We start from the raw sequence: 18,104 nt of genomic DNA on the forward strand, positions 1-18,104 counted from the left end.
TTTTTGTTTTATATCTCTCTCTCTCTTTTGTTTTTTAATAAAGAGAGAGAACACATGATCAGAAATAAATGTGAGGAAAATTCCTCCATCAGTGTTGCAGAGAATGGGTGAGAACAGCAAGTCTCAGCTGGGACAACTGTGTTGGACAGTGTTGGCTGACATTGCTGATGATCCAAGCTACAGCAGAGTGGGTTGTGTTGACATCCAGTGGGCAGAGGCTAGAGGTGCTGCTGAGCATCCTGTGGTGCCCACAACAGCCTCCACAACAAAAAAAAAAAAATTATTTGAGCCAAAGTGTCAATCATGCTGATTAAACAGAAAGAATGAAAAAGGAGATATTGATTACCATGTGTATTACAATGCTCTGGAAAACACTATGAATTCGAGCCCAGAAAATGCCATAAGGACAGGTGAAGTAGAAGGAGATGCAAGAGACCTTTCAAAAAATTCACAGAACCTGTAAGCAGACTGGGCTGCAGGGCAGGAAGGTGAAGGGTTATACCCACATTTCTGGTTTAGACAACACATAGCTTGACCATATAAAATCCTTTTATTATCAAGTAAGAGTCTCTCACCACAGGTTTTTAATCTAAAAGTTTAACCATAATCTTCTTGGTGTGAACAAACACTGAAGTAATCATACCTACATTAACTTTTGCTATAGATAACATAAAATAGTTTCTAAACTTCATACACTATAAGTATATTTTGCATTAAGTAAGTACTCAATAATAAGTTTTCTGGCTATTAAATTCACTGTTCAAAGAACATTTGTCTTAAAAGTGATCTAAAAGAAGCAGGACAACTAGAAATCATATTTTAATAAATAATGAAAAATATAAATTTAAAATTCACAAATCTCACTTTGTTAACTGCATCAAATCAATATCCATAAGGTTAGTGAAGAAAGCAAAGATTCCAGAAATATTCTCTTCCCCTTCCCCCACTTCTGTCTCTTACTCTAACACAAGCACACACACGCACACACTGTGATTGTCCCATGGACCAACCCGGCCTTGCCCCTCCAAATAATCCTTTGGCATACTCCTTTGTATGCCATTATCTTAATAATTCTGTAGGTTCCTTCAGAGGAAATTATGAAAACATTTTCTTTATTCAGAGAGATGGATCTTTGGTTTTCTCAACCTATACACAACTTTAATTTTTTGTAAACAACTTCTAGTTTCTACTCTCAACTTCGTGGTAATGAAAAACAAAGAACCACATTACTTTCCTATGTTCACATATAAATGCACCAAAAAGTTATACTCCCTGTATATTTAATTTGTCAAAATGCACCTGCTATCATGTATATCTAAAAAGAACAAATTTTTTAAAATTAATTATACAAAAAAAAACCAAAGAGCCTAAATGAAAGGATATCTGATTGGATTGATTTTAATAGGGCACATTAGTGGCTGTGGCAGAATCTGTGTCTAATTCTTCTCATAGCTCTAAGTCTGACAGGGGAAAAAAATGTGAGATAAGTTTTAATCAATAAAAATTTATTAGCATCTATTTTGTGCTGTTGAATTCAACTAACCCAATCATTTCCATTGTGATTTACTCAATCATACTAAAAAACTTCATTGACAAGAACATATGATTCTATGCTATTTGAACATGTCTGTGACTTCTTTCTACTCACCTGTTAAACACCTCTGATATGACCACTGAAAGCCACACTAGTCCATACTCTATTAGGAGAGAATGCTTATTTGCTTTTATTATGCACTAAATAAGTCCATTTAACATATGTGAATTTTATGTATTTGATGAAAAGAGGACAAAGCTTGTTATTCTAACAAAGTCATAAATACAAAAAATGCATTTTTTGCCCCAAGTAAAACCTTTCTCTTTTTGCTCCTAGTTTTAAGCCAGTATCCACAACACTGTGACTGCAAAGAAACCGAATTGGAATGTGTAAATGCCGGCCTGCAGTCTGTGCCTGTGATTTCCACCAACGTGACATTACTGTGAGTACAGTATTGGGATGATATTTGTTCCTAAAGTCACAAGAAAACCTTCCAGTGAAATTATATCAGAAAAAATAATATAAATTCCATTTAAAACCAGTCGTCAGAGAATTCTGCATGCTTCATCTATAGGAGGGACATGTTTTCAACACTGTATATTAGATTAGATCTGGTAATATTCAGCTCACAAATGCCTGAGGCCTGGAGCACTTATTTTAATTATTTTCTGATTTATGTATTGCTACTAATCTGCCTGTGCTGAAATGTTAAAAAGCAAACACACTCACTTATGCCATCTCATTGTTAATGTTTATAATTCATCCAATATGGAATGAAAGATCAATGAGCTAGTTCTATCATATCATGCAAACTTTTCTGCTTTTTGCTGGAAATTTTCAAGAGCCTCAGAACTCTGCTATCACATCATCATTTGAGCATATTTGAGTTAGTTAGGATCTTTGGTTGTTTTGCTTTTGGTTGTTGTGTTTTATTAACTTATCCAGAGAGTAAAAGAAAAAGTTGAATCACCATAGATTCTCTCGTTTATTCTACTAACTGGCTAAATTTGTAAAATATCTGCAAACTTCAGTCATGCGATGCATGAAGGATCTCATGTCTAACAGTGGTACTGTAAGATCATAATAGAACGGAAGAATTCCTTTGCCTGGGAATGCCATAGTCATTGTGATATCTTAGCACAGCTACTACTACAATAATGCTAATGTAAATAAGCCTACTGTGCTGCCACTCATATGAACGCATAGCACATACGATTATGTATCACGTACAACACTTGATAATGATAATAAATGACTATGCTACTGGTTTAAGTATTTGCTATCCTATACTTTATATTGTCATTGTAGAATGCACCCCTTCTACTTATTAAAAAAATTAACTGTAAAGTAGTATGTCTTTTAGGCTTCACACATCCCATTTGTAAGCACACTTTCTGATGTTCGAGGTGACAAAATCACCTCACAATACACTTTTCGGAATGTGTCCTATGGCTAAGCTGACATGACTGTACCTTTGTTTTTCTATCTGAATTTTTATTCTCCAATGAAAAGTTTTCAGTTACAGTCATGTTCAAATGTGTGTTTAGTACCATGGAACCTCAGCAAATATTCTTTTCCCAGTCATGCAGCTTCTAGAAAAGAGTCTGATTCGCCATAAAAATCCATAATAAAGTCTCCTTTACTTTATTTTAGGTCTCTAAAGAAAAACAAAATCCACAGTCTTCCAGATAAAGTTTTCACCAAATACAAAGAACTTAAAAAGATGTAAGTAGCTATTAATAGCATATTTATGGGAAAACCCTTATAAAAACAAAATGAAACATGAAGTTTATCATCTTTATCACTTAATTTATGTTTGTAAATTTAAGATTAGAAAATAAAATATTTAAAAGTATGAAATCTTTCCACTCCATGATTTAAAGTGGCTGAACTGATTTTATTTTAAACTTTTTCAGAGAGTTAACTTAGAGTTGAGATAAATATTTCAATAGGAAATTACATAGGTCCATATTTTTCCTTAAGAAGTTTTGGAAAATAACAATGCAGAGGCAATACATGTACTGTAGTGAAAGCATAGATAACAACAGTCAAATCACTTAAAACTCAGGATACAGAGACTACCTCCCCAGGGTAATAGGGGCAAAAACACATTTCTAGTACAATCAGTACATTAGCATATCTGAGGAAAGAGAAAATCAATAAGTAGTGGTGCATAGTCAGCATTTAGAATTCAGTGAGAAGGAAAGGGCAAATATGCTTCCAGCATCATTCAAGAAAGATAACTGGGATTGGGAAATATAGAGGTGGTCTCTGTTGGAGGTTAGGGATGAATCATCAATCTCCACCACAGTTTTCATGAACTGTCTCTTAGTATTATGCATATGGTTTTCTTTGATACCTTACTCACTAAGCAACCTTATGATGATGAATAACTTACCATCTTCTTCACAATGAAGCAATTTAATTGAAAAGTTGCATTGGATAGAGGGAAAGGACATTCCTATCAGCAAAATGGGATACCTCATTTCATATTTAATAGGTGAAAAATATACAGGTTCATATATGATTCCTCTGTAAGGTGGGCTGGTGTCTGGCCAGTACCCCAGGAGCACTAGAGAGCTATACCTGCCAAAAGGACCATGAGTCTAGATAACAAAATCAGCAAGCTAATGCTGTGCATGCTTATATCTTCATCTTTGTGTTTTATCCTTTGACATGGAGCATAGAAGAAAAAGTTTCTAGCTGTATGAAATTTGCAAAATAAACTACCAGACAAAAATGATCTGAATCTTTGGGTGGAAACACCAACAATGATTCCACGTTCATGAATCCCAAGGATGGATTCCCTCATAAAAAAAAAGGAAGTCGGTGAAGGAAGTCCATCAGGTGGTCTCGTATGAACATAGATACTCAACCTTACCTGAGTTTGAAGATCACCTCTGTAAATCCCAGCTGCAGTTAGGACTTCTGTACCATCCAAGAACATGTGGTAAAATTGTCATTGTCACACGGGTGTAACTATGCATTAGCTCTGGGCTTCTAGGCTCCCCTGGAGAGGAAATTTTAACCACAGTGCTTCTAATCTTCCTGGAAACTCTTAAAATCACAGCATGTTCATTTTGTGAATCAATATTGTTCTTGCAATACCTGAATTATGCTCAAGGGAGAAAAATAAAATAGTACTAGCAGAAACAAAAAGTGGAAGCATCTTGTTTCAGAGTAGCTGTTAAAATTGTTAGTTCTTCATCACTATAACAAATACCTGGAATAATCAACTAATAAAGAGAAAAGGCTTATTATGGTTCAGTCCATGACAAATGTATTTTGAAGGTTTTAGTCCATGAATGGTTGGCCCTGTTGCTTTGGGCCTGTGGCAGTACATCATTGTGGAAGCACATGGAAGAACCAAACTTCTCACTTCATGATCAAGAAGTGAAAGACAATGAGGAAGAAGAAAGAGCTGGTGTCCCACTATCACCTTCAACAGAACAACCCCAATGACTTGAAGACTTCCAACTAGACCACACCCCGTAAAGGTTCTACCAACTCCCAGTAGCTCCAACCTGGGGACCAAGCCTTTAACACATGGCCTTTGTGGACAGTCAAGCCAATTCTATCATCAAGTGTCATAGAAGCTATAAGAATTTCTAATTAGATCCACTTATTATACATGAGATAACTAAAGTCTACAATGATTAAATGACTCATCTAAGATCTACAATCAGACAGTGAAAGAGTCAAAATTACAGCCCGGGTCTTCTCATGGTCAAACCAGGGCTTATTTTTTATTTAAAAAAAAAAAAAGACCTAGAGATGGAAAGAAATTGTTCTATATTTGTACCAACTCATACTATCCTGACCCATGCAGATTCACCCTTTTATCTTTTGCCCCCTAATATGGGGAAAGCCAATTTCTGGGGAGGTAGAAGGGTCACTAGAGGATTAGGTCGGAGAGGTAAAATAAGATTTCTCAGGCAAAGTCCTTTCCTGTCCAGTGATCATACTTTGTTCTATGTCAATACTTTCTTGCATGGTAACTGCTAGTCCACTGAGTAATTCAAGCACTGGAGTAATTCAAGTCCTATATTTTCCTAGTAATTAACCTTCATTACCAAGATCAGCTGGCAACTTCTTCAAGTAAATGTTTAATTCTACCTTGTCTGAGAATTTCAGGAACCACATCATGACCTGAACATTAGCCAGTGGGGTTCTCTCCATGTGAGCTGCTATTTAATGCTTCCTAGGTAACTTATTTCTCCCAGAATCTCATAGAAAAGAGATTATGAGACCCTCATCGAGAAACACTAAGTGTCTATTATATACAAGATACAGCACAGGGGATGAAATATAATTCCTTTCATTTAGATATCACTTTTTAAAGCTTATGAAGAATTCTAGAATTTGGAGTTCTTATTTGGGCTTTGGTCCTCAAAGTTGGTGAAGTGGGTAGGAATAAGGATCCCATTCTGGAAGAAAGGTTGTCTGTCCAGAGTCAGACAGCTGGCTCAAACCTTCTGACTATGCTCCTTAGGAAGCATTAGCCCATATGATCCAATCTCAAGAGTATTGTTTCCGTCAGTGAAACCATCTGGGGCCTGGCGTGGTGGTGCACGCCTATAAACCCAGCGGCTTGGAAGGCTGAGGCAGGAAGATTGCAAATTCCAAGCCAGCCTCATCAACTTAGCAAGGCCTTAAGCAACTTAGTGAAACCCTGTCTCTAAATAACATGTTAAAAGGGTTTAGGATGTGGCTCCATGGTTAGGTAACTCTGGGTTCAATCCCCAGTACTAAAAAAAGAGAAACAAAAAAAGAAACCATCCAATACCTAAACTTTGATTTGAAAATAACTCACATCCCTTTCAAGCATTGCTCAAATATCCTACAGCAGCACAATAGTCAGCAGCGCTTCATTATACCTCTTTTCCTCCCCATCCCCTTTCCTTTCATTTCTCAGCTCCTTCTACTACTCCCCCTCAAACTCCCAGAAAAAACTCCCCCTGCCCCAATTCCACTGTGTCCCTCTTATTCTACTGCTCTTGGTTTTTCTCCTCAGTTTAACATACATTAGCCCAAATAACCAACATAGTAAATACCCAACCATCCCCAGGAACTGGTATCAGGAAAAGGGAGGAGCCAGATGGATAGCAGGAGCGGAAAGGCCAGCAAAGTCCACCTGTTCCTTCATCCCATCAACAAATATCAATACCTACAAGGGGCCAATCGCTGAGCATACAGCAGTCAACAACAAGGGTGAAAAGCCCCCTCTTTATGGAGCTTAAACTACAATGGAGAAAAGGAGTCAAGAAACAAACTTTTAAATGCAGAGTGTGGATGTAGGGTCAGTGGTAGAGTGCTTACATGACATGTGGAAGACCCCTGGTAACTACCTCCCTTAACTCCTGTGGATCTTGCCCCTAAAGTTCCTAATCCTAGGCCATCTGAGTCACTGCTGAGACTACATGTGCTCCCTCTTATACTTGTACACTTAGCACTTAAGAGGCAGTATTGGGTCCTTTATGTATCACTAGTCAGCTTCATCCTGTTACATTCAATTTTTCTTACTAAATGATGATCCTTTTTGGATCATCCAATGTGTGTTCTATTCCTCCCAGATTTCTGTGATCTGCAAATAAGATGAACTCAATATTTTAACCAACTAATGAAGTAAAATATTGAAGAAGACAGTGCCAAATTGTCTTTACATGTCCTTCATCATCATCCTTCTGATAAGGACTATATGATTCTTTATTTTGTCTATCACAAACCACCTGGTCAGTGCCTGATAGATATACTGGTATATATCCCATGGTTTTTTCTGGTCAGTCTTTCAAAGAAGAAATTGAAGTTAATCGGGCATGTCCTGTTTCTCATGAACCGTCCTGTTCACTTTGTTTTTGAGATGTTCACAAAGCAACATTGACATAGCCTGTTCTAGGAGCTCAGCAGGCCTGCTTGGAGCTCATTCACCATAACTTGTAAAACCTACTACTTCCCCTTCTGAAAAATCAGAACCACATTGGCCATCTCTAATTTTCTAGCTGCTCCAGATTCCTCTGGAATTTGTCTTGCTTTGATGGTCTCGTTTTTTGGTGTTTCTCGATTGCTAAGATAAATTGTACAAACTAGAGGGCTTTATTTCCTTTTGGTTAACAAATTCTATCTTGGACTTTCCCTACCCCAACTCCACAGCCTTTCAATTCATCTCAGTCCTGAGGCCACCTTCTGTGAGAGACAGGGACAAAGTAGGAGTTGAGAAATATGCTGTTATTTCCTCTTTTTTTTTTTTTTTTTTTTGCTACTGAGGATTAAACCCAGGGGCACTCAACCCCTGAGCCACATCCCCAGCCCTTTTTTGTTTTTTAAGCAACCACTGAGTTGCTTAGGGCCTCACTAAATTGCTGAAGCTGGCTTGGGACTTGTAATCCTCCTGCCTCAGCCTCCCAAGCTGCTGGGATTACAGGCGTGCACTACCGTGCCCAACTGGTTATTTCTTTACATTCTCACAACATTATAAGCAAGTCCCAGAAGGCCAGCTTACACTTCTCTTAAAGACCTTCTTACTTCTACAGTATCATCAGAAGTACATTTTTATTTCCCACAGAGTACTTTTCTTTCTGATTTTTTAACATGCGGTGGGTCAACTATGATTTCGTTTTCATGAAACCCTCACATTCATCCTTGATTTGTGAAGGAAGCACTCTTGGGCCACCATAGCTGCCTTTTGAGTTGGAGGTCCTCCTGGGTCCTCACAGTACCGTATAGTACCCCACTCCCCTGCCGTGGATGTTATAGCATACATACTTATGGACATTGGGAGGATCAGTGTTTTCCCAATGGATGAGAACCAACATGCAGGACTAAAGAGAAGGTAAGGATCAGATTTAGAAGAAAGAACAAAAGAATGTAAACTAAGAACACTAAAAGGATGCTGGGAAAAGGGTGAACTGGACATTTTGCCTAAAGAAAATGAATTTCCACAGAAGATGTAGCATATTCTGGAGAGGTCATTTAATCATAATCGGAGAGACTGAATACCAGGGAAAGATTCTAGATTTTATTTGGCTTTAGCAGAGAAAGGCATGCAAAAACCTGTTTTTGAGTCTATTGAGTGAGTAAAGTTCATCTGCATATTTTGGCTGTATTGAAATTTATCCTAAGAGAGTACAGAATTTAATGTCAAACAAGTCCCCAGTCAGGAATGTTCTAAATACAGTAGAATTGAGGTCAGGTAGGTACTGGGTAAAATAAATGCCTAAATCAAAATTAAACTTTAATTGCCAGATGAATAAATGTTGCTTAACTGTTCTGAATGCTTTTATCATTGGTCAATTTATTCACTTTAATAATCTTTTAAAATGTCAGGACCTTCTAAAGTTGAGAAAGAAAAAGCAGTTTCAGATGACCTTTCAGAGAAATAAAATACAAGTTATGGGATTGACTCTAATACTTTATCACTGCTACCATGGAAACCAACAGCAGTTCTCCTCCTCATTGTAACACAAACCTTATAAAAATTAGGAAATCCTTCTTCAACTGGATTGTTGTTAAATGCAATCATTGGCAACAAAATGTAATTCAAGGTGTTTGCCTGGCTCTTGAATACAAATTGTCACATTAAAAAAAAATAGCCTATGCATGTCTTTAAAGCATTTATTTGCTTTAGTTTCCGGTACATAAATTCCTGGTGTTTCTGCTTGAAAATTCTGACAGCTGAAACAGCAGGAATTCATGAAGCAGTAAGTTATTCTTAGAAAAGCCATTCAGTGTAAAGTGTATTAAATGGGTACATATCTAAGTTCTGGCTAAGAGGAGGTCGCCACTCACCAAATTATCATGTTTCCATATTTCCCCTCTCATTCTCTAAGCTACTCTTCTGCAAAGAAGAAAGTAGATACTGAAGATGGAGTTTAAGTTCAGCAGTCTATGCCTGAGACCTGAGACTTGAGACTCGAGGTCTGAACGTGGAGGCAGCCAGCCAGCTGAGCAGATAACTGGAGTAGAAGCTCTTTATTAATTAAGGAGCTTAAGTGACATCAGTGAAGGGAGATAGTTTGTACACATCAGGTGAATCATACAGATCATTGGTTTTATTCTTTATTGCCTTTGACTTCTAAGAGAAAAGCACAAGGTCAAATTCACAAGATTATAACTGTACCTATCCCTTAAGATTTGTGTAAAATATGCATTGTACTTTTCGATTGATCATCTCAAATAAAACATAAATAGCATTAGTTAGGTAATGAATTTTATATTTAAAAGAAAGTTCAATATACCTTTATTGGAGTATGATATTCTTTTTCTATTCTCATTTGCTTCTGTAACCTAATTCACCATATTAGCTTTCATTACATCAGTCCAAGGGCTCTGAAAATGCTAAAACAGATATTGATCCATGTCGGTTCATCCTGTTCATAGCAGAACCTTAAACCAACAGCAGTATTTGTGCTGCACTATGAAGCATCTCCCCACACACATGGTGCAGGGGATAGGGGGTTGGGAGGGCACAAGGTCACACTGAGTTTCAAGTTTATTTTCAGCATTGAAATTGATACTCTGTGTATCACTATAGATGTAATACATGTGCTCTGTAGTACCAACCCTTTCCACATGGTGGTCCCCCAGGAAAATGACATTTTTTATACTGGGCTAAAAGAATGGGTTTGCTAGTAACTGGAAGCTAACCTTGGCTTTACCGGGCTACCTTGAGATCTAAGGCTGTCAATAACTTAGCACCCCTGTACCACACTCATGATGCGAAGGCAAATGCTGGAATGCTCTGTTAGGGAATAATTATTTTATAAGAAAATTCAAAGTGCAACCAGACACAGAATAAGCACATGTTCTGCCTATACTGTGAAGTAGAGTACCATGACAATTAAGACAATATTGTGTAATATTTGAGGAATCAATTCAAATCAAAACAAGAGAAATCAAAACCATTCAGAAAACTGTATGTTAATTAGTTACTATGATTTGTGTGGCTAATCCCTGCCCCTGGAAGCCTTTAGAAAATATGAATTCAAGGGCTGAGATTGTGGCTCAGAGGTAGAGCATGCGCCTAGTATGCGTGAGGCACTAGGTTTGATCCTCAGCACCACATAAAGTAAAATAAAGACATGGTGTCCACCTATGACTAAAAAATAAATATATATGTCAAAAAAGAAAAAATATTAATTCAAGGCTCTCCTCCTTTTGTCTCATTTCTAGGAGATGGAAATTATTTACTTTGAGAATCCTGAAAGCACTATTACTGAATCAATAGTATATTGTTAAGTTGCTTCAGAGGTGAAGTAAATCACAATCCTATGAGTTGAGAGGGCACAGTAGACCCAGTTCAATGATGGGTGGAATCCTGAGCACCTCACTAACTCACTTTAGGCTTCTTACTTTGCATCTTGAAATGGAAAAGAATAAAACTGGCCACCTCCTTTGTTCATGGGAATAGAATGAGGAGGGATGAGGAGTTAAAGACTCAATTCTGTGCTGAGAGAGAAATCTCGAAGAAAAGGCTGGCTGGTCTCTCATGGCCAGTAACTCCTGCCAGTCAGAACAAGAGGCTGCCATAGCTCCAACCTGTAGAAATAGGATTATACCCAGACACAACATATCACACCAGAGTACAAATCAGAGATGCCCAAATTTCATTGCACAGGTGCTATCAGACAGTAGGCACTGACTTACTTCAAAACCATCTCTCATTAACAACACCTGCCCCCAACATGCAAATAGGACCTTGCGCTTTATAAGCCAATTGCACAAATTGTCTTCAAGTGAAGAGCATGTTCAATAAACTAGCAAAGCCCATAAACCATAATTACCTGATCCTTCTGTCTTATTCCTAACAGATTTCTTCAGCATAATTGCCTTAGACACATATCCAGGAAAGCATTTTTCGGATTATATAATCTGCAAATATTGTGAGTAACGTCTTTGTGATTAAATAATGGGTGTAAATTTAAGCAAACTAAAAGGGTAGAATGGTAGGCTTTCAAGGTTTGACTTAGTGGTAGAGAAATGGGAGGAACAGGTTATCACAAAATACTCAGATTAATTATTATGTTTAAAAAATTATTCAAAGATTTAGATACTATCAGAAAACATATGAAGACTCTCTATAACATTGTTTTCTCCAACTTGGGTCACTTCCACAATATTTTAGCATGTTTTTTTTCCTAACCATCTCTATATGCTTTCCGAAAATATTAATATACTAAGGATGTGGCCAAAAAAAGAATAAAAACAAACATTGACCCACATATTTAGTTATTGTACTCTTATATTCTACCATAATGCAATACCCTGAGCATTACTTTTGGCCACTACTCTTGCCCTGCCCCTCGTGTTGAACACACTGAACGTGTGGTTATTTGTAGCTTCTGATCATCCCTGGGTGTCTTCCCCTCTGCTCAGCCAGCAAAATGCTTTCAGAAGCAGATGTCCATACTTTACAGTCATCATCAGTGGCTCATATTCTAATTACATGAGACTAAAATGGAGTATTGAGTTTGCGTTATTAACTCACCCGTGCTATTTGTAGATATCTCAACCACAACTGCATTACTACTCTCAGACCTGGAGTATTCAAAGACTTACATCAGCTAACATGGCTGTAAGTATCCCAGATTTCGTTTCCCTCATAAATGATCACAGTATTCATGATACACAACAGTGCTGTTTCCGCTTTGGGAGGTATCTTGTTTATTATTCTGTTTCTCCTTGGCACACAATCTGGAGCACTTTGACCCAAGCAGTTTAGACAGTGGATTGCCAAGCATTAGGCTTGCCAAGTCAGCCTGTTCACCAAGAGCAGGATTCCTCAACCTCAATTCTACTGACATTTTGACCCATATAATTTTTCATTCAGGGGAGACAGGGAAAACAGAATGTCTGGTGCATTTTTAGGATGTTTAGCACCTTCTGTGGCCTCTACCTACTAGATGCCAGTAGGACACCTCTTCTTCCAAGAGTTGTGACAACTAAAAAATGTCTCCAGACATTGCCAGATGTCTCCTGCAAGGAAAAATCGCCCTCTGTTGCAAACCACTGACCCAGAAAGTAAGCAAGTTAAGGACTTATTCTACTTCCCAGAGCATTCAGAGAAAAGTGAAAATATGGTAATTTATGGCATTTCACCACTATCCAGACTGAGTCGCTAGCTCCCTCTCTAGGACTCTCATGGCATATTTCTTTGCTTTCTTCAGGACAATTAACAAAGGGCAGTAGAAAGCTTTGAGTGAGTTTGCTCATCTTCTGCAGGTTGTCCTGGACCAGTGGAAAAAGCCAAGAATTTGGCTTCATCCAGAACTTGTGTGTGCCTGACCCAGTGCCTAATCTCCCAGGCAATGTACCTAATCTACCTAGGTCTCTTTTTTCTTATCTGTAAACTATAATCATAATTCCTTTGTAGGAGGGATGTCATGAAGATTAAATCAGATAATACACATAAAATGCCACATGCAAAACTCCTGGCACATAGTAGGTGCTTATTGTAACTCCCTTTCTACTTCCTACCCTTTGGGACTCCTCAGAATACTAGGAAATAACACCTGATTTCAAAGGCAACAAGAGAGAAGGTGACCTATTTCCCCATAGTCTAGTTTCTTCTACAAGACAGAAAATACTCTATATAATTTAAGACAGTGGTTTGAATATACAAATATGTTTACTCTTTCACCTGCCAAGTCCTTATGAATAGTTATCACATCCGTTCATTCATTTGTACAGATCTTGTTAAATATATCATGAGACCAAAGAGCCATCTCTTAATTTCCTAAAGATTATTTTTGCATTCATTCTCCATTCAGCCAATCAAATAGTCAAAGCATTTATGGACCCAATAAGTGTGAATTATGCTGGACCAGGCTCTCCGAGATAAAGGATAAAAATACCTGGGCTTGTAAGTCTAGCAGAAAGTAGATACAGGGAAATAAAGCAAACCATCAGGCTCCAACTTGATAAGTGATGGGATGGAAGTTGCAGAAATTTGGAGGAAAGTGATATTCTAGCTACGGGGTGAAGGAAGAGCTTTCGGGAAAGTAATACATGGGCCAAATGCGGAAGAACAAGGAGGAGTAGGCCAGGTGTTGAGGAGGCAAGATGGGAATGGACCATTTATTTATTTATTTTTCTGGTTTTATTTCAGAAGTGTGTCTAACATTGGAAATGTTTTTGATATGTTTTGTCAGAATTCTAGACGACAATCCAATAACCAGGATTTCACAGCAGTTGTTTACTGGATTAAATTCCTTGTTTTTCCTGTAAGTGTTCATCTCTCTTTCAATATATCTGTCTGCAAATTACAATGAAATTGAACACTAGCTTAAAGAAAAAGCCTTAAAACAACCTCAAATCCACTAAAAATTTTATTAGTCATAACCTTTCCTGTGTTCCTTCTTCTTGCCCATGGCTCAAAGGGAACATCTAACTAGATTATAATGTATATTTTAGGCCTACTAGTTGACATTTTGTTTTTGGATCCCCTTCCATTTCTTAAAGTCCTGAGGCATGTTTTTATTTGTAGTAGTTGACCAAAGATTCATTTTTGTATCCTATTCATTTTTATTATATCCTAACTACATTTAAATCTATTAGGATCTCCCAGGAGCCTGACTCCAACTTCATATTTAACAGAGAAAAATATGCTTTTGTTCAGCAAAAAGTCACTGGAAATTCCAGAATCTTTGCCCTGCCAACAGAGCTGTTCTCATAATTATGTTTTTGCTGTTTATTAATATACTGTAATGATTCATCTGCAGGAGATTATTATGTTTCTTTACAGTTAATCATATGGCGTCATTATTTTTCCATTTGTCAAAAGGGACCACCATGTCATAAATTAATCGTGAGACTTCACATGTTCCCGAGTTGTTTTTTCTCCCAAGTCTCCCCCACTGTCATTCCTTAAATTTAATGTGGTTTCAAATATGGCCCTTTAATGTTACAAATGATTAATGTTTCCCCTAAGAAGAAACATTGGATTATGGCACTGGAAATGATTTCAAACTTAAGGAATACATGGAAAATGATCATGAACTTCAAAATCACTACTATATACATGCTTTTGTTTCACATCATATTAGGATATATCTCATTCATGGCTTCTTTGACATCTGCTGTTTAGTTCTTGCCAATCACCTATTTAAAGACCACTTTGAAGGGGTAGTTATGTATAAAGTCTTCATTCTTCGTATTCATTTTGGCATGCAAATCTCTAAATTGTGGAATAGTAAAAATACTGTTCTTAAGATGTCATATAATTTTGTTTCTAACTAATATTTTCTTTATGTAAAGATCTATGGTTAATAACTACTTAGAGGCCCTTCCCACGCAGATGTGCACCCAAATGCCTCAACTCAACTGGATGTGAGTATTCATTCAAGGTTCAATTTGTTATTTCTCCAGAATACAAAAACTAGCCACGAAATTCATTCATGAAAGTCCATCTTATTTTTTTCCCAAAATCAAATATCTAATCCTGCTACTTCCCAGTTTTAAGATCCTTTGAGGGCTCCCAAAGGTGCAAGAGTGACATTCGACCTTCTCCCTGAGCACCCAACACCCTTTATTTTTCATCTCTTACCCCGTGTAATCTCTTTTCCTGCCCCTCCTCCAATGTCCTTTCCTTCCGGATTTACGGATCCACTGGTTCTGCAACCAATTCCCTAAGTACATTCTGTTCCTTGAACTTGAAAGCTCTGGCTCCCTTATTCTTTTGGCTAACTCCAACATTTCCTTCCAAAGTCAACTGAAATATCACCTCTGGGGACTCTGTTCCTGGCATTCCAGCCAGTTTCTGTGGCTGCGTTTTTACTTCCATTGCACCTCTTACAAAACTACTGTGCCCCCATTTTCTACCTCTCCCAGCTGTCTCAGGGTATATGATCATATAATCACTGGTTTACTTGTTCATCTCTCCTCTATTGTTTCTTAAGTTCTTTAAGGACAGAAATGAAATATTTGATTTCAGTACCCCAGTATTTGGACTCAGTAGGTACTCAGTAAACCTTCGATGGATGTGCCAAGCCATTGCTAATACGAATATTAGCTACTCATACATAAAAGACTCCTTTAATTTACACTATGGCCTCACCACCCCTACCCACCATTCTCTGCCACATGAATCTTAATGGTCTCCTACAACAGCGAGGCTGGTACAGCCATTGATTTCCCACCTTGTAAAAATAGGGAATGTACTAACCCCCAGAACTCCTCTTGTAACCCAGTCAAGGGACTAGTACCCATAAAATGATACTCTTCTCTGAACTAAAAATTTCTTTTTAAACTCTATTAGGCAGTATTGTGTTTACTCACTTTTATTTCTATGTACTTAAGTTTATATCTATTATCAAAAGCCTTTTAAAATACTAGAGGACCCATAAAAGTGTGCCATTATTAAAAGCAGAAATAAGGTCTGAAAAGCATGAGAAGAAAACTAAGAATAAGTGGGAAAGTATTTAGGCACAGAACCTCTGCACAATGAGAAATAAACAGGAAAGAGCAAGAGAATATCAGGGCCCCAGGCTGCTTGGCCTCCCAGCCAATGGGAGGAAGGACAGCAAGGAGATCAGGAGCCAGCCTTAGAGCCCTAGTTCCCGGCATGCTCATTGTCACCGTAAGCTCCCAAAACCACCATGGGAGAAAATAGATGCCCAGTGAAAATACAGATTTAGCAAGATGACCTGATCACAAATGAGAAAGAGTCCTTATGCCCAGAAAATAGAAAAGTGAGAAGTCACATCCAAATTGCTCCCACTTAAGGGCAAGAGAAAACTTGTACTGGTCTGGCCTCTTCTCCCCCTTCACTTGCCTTCAAGTGGGATAGTTACTTTCATGACTCCAAAGTGTTCTAAGGGTGAGAATGTGAAAAACATTTTCCTGTTTTTCTCAGCAATACTTGGACATCGAAAAGAGTGTAGCATTTATTGTACCTAATCATAGCTTTTCAAATGGAAAAATAATATTGAGTTCCTACAAAAATCTTTACAATGGTTTTAAAATTGGATTTAAAGGAACATGATATAGAGTTGTATGATTTTAGTGTGACCATGAGAAGAGTTCGGAAGCAGAAATGTAGCTATTGTCCTATTTGGAGAATTTACAGGAAGTTGACTATAAATATAAGTTGGCAGGAAAGTTGACTTTTTCTTTTTCTCCCCTGCACTGCTTAAAGCAAGACTGCCTTTCACAAAGGTTCTGGGTGGCATTTCCAGAGTATATGGGATGCCACTGTCCTAAGGAATCAGCTGGCAGAATGACATCTTCCTCCTGTGCTTTGTGGACATTAATGGGAATCACAGACAACAGGAGGACTTCCCAAGACCCAGGGGGCTGGAACTTTGTCCTAGAGTTTCTGACCCAGTAGGTCTGGGTGGAGTCTGAGAATGAGCCATTGTAATACATTCCTCGGTGGTGCCAAGGCTGTGTTCCTGCCACACAATGAGCACCAACACACTGGACCGTGGCATCACTGAAGTTATAGGGGAAGGAATCTGTGCTTTGGCATCACACAGACCAGGAGGCACATAGCCTGACGCTGGTGTTCAGTATGTGCAAGATAACTTTTTAATCTGATTCTCTCCTTCAGGAAAATAGAACAAAAGTATCCACCTGATATTGGGAAGGATGTGAGAATAAAATAATCCATGATACCTCAGGCACAGTTAAATGTCTGGGCTTTAGATTCAGACAGATCTGATTTGGGTCAGTTCTACCACCTACTATGCATGACCAGGTGGAAAAGGAACCTCCAAGCATCTCAGATTCCTCAAGTGTTGATTGCAGAAGAGCACCTGAGGCAGAATATGATGGTTGGACAATATTATCATTGATAATGTGGTGTCCAGAACAGAGAGACACTTACCAAATGTTAGGCTGCCCTTTTCCTCAATTTTATTAAGCTTTAACATTAACTGGAAAGAGAAAAGAGGCATTTATAAATTACATAGCCCTGCAACAATTATAAGAAAAATATAGTAAAATTTGGATTGGAGTAAAAACAAAGTTCAGAACAGCTATGTCAACAAAATGTATCTGTCCACATATGATTTGTACAAAAATACTCAAGATACTTTCCCTCCATGACTTTCAGGGACCTGGAAGGTAATCGAATCAAGTATCTTACGAACTCCACCTTTCTGTCCTGCGATGCGCTCACCGTGCTGTAAGTACCCAATGAACTTCAGTAAATGAGGAGAGACCTGATATATTTGGAAATTTGAGGAAAACAATTGGCAATGAATGTTAAGGCAGGATTTTGTTTGCAGCCTTGATCTGAAGCTGCTGTAGTAGGAGAGTGCACAGGTTGATTTATTGATCTTGATGGTGGAGCTGAGACTTCAATTAAATTGCCCACCATGGGGGTCTTCCGCTGGCTCCTTGATCCTGAGGGAAGTTGTCATTTCTGTGTACACTATCAGCTGCCCTGGTTCCCAAAAGTTCGTTTCCTAACCCAAAGGTTGGCAGTGAAATGAGATGTTAATATGATTAGGTGTACAAGGATTAGCAATTACTGCCAAAGACTCTTATCACTTGAAATCTCTCTTCCTGAAGGAAAAAATAAAGTATATGCATATATATATGATCTTATTCTAAAGGGAAAATAACCTAACGT

General features: G+C 38.0%; 1 protein-coding gene across 1 annotated transcript in view; it reads left to right on the forward strand.

Moving 5' to 3' along the window:
• Positions 1-18,104, forward strand: part of RXFP2 (relaxin family peptide receptor 2) — a gene marked incomplete at its 5' end in the record, with an annotated part of 62,675 nt that overhangs the window by 23,515 nt on the left and 21,056 nt on the right. The window contains 7 exons of the mRNA XM_081308640.1: positions 1,871-1,976; positions 3,188-3,259; positions 11,341-11,412; positions 12,033-12,104; positions 13,681-13,752; positions 14,786-14,857; positions 17,583-17,654. Of these exons, the coding sequence (XP_081164766.1) occupies positions 1,871-1,976; positions 3,188-3,259; positions 11,341-11,412; positions 12,033-12,104; positions 13,681-13,752; positions 14,786-14,857; positions 17,583-17,654 (538 nt within the window). The remainder of the gene's footprint in view (positions 1-1,870; positions 1,977-3,187; positions 3,260-11,340; positions 11,413-12,032; positions 12,105-13,680; positions 13,753-14,785; positions 14,858-17,582; positions 17,655-18,104) is intronic.

Source organism: Spermophilus citellus (genome assembly GCF_964194105.1).
Source record: "Spermophilus citellus genome assembly, chromosome: 1".
Taxonomy (NCBI): domain Eukaryota; kingdom Metazoa; phylum Chordata; class Mammalia; order Rodentia; family Sciuridae; genus Spermophilus; species Spermophilus citellus.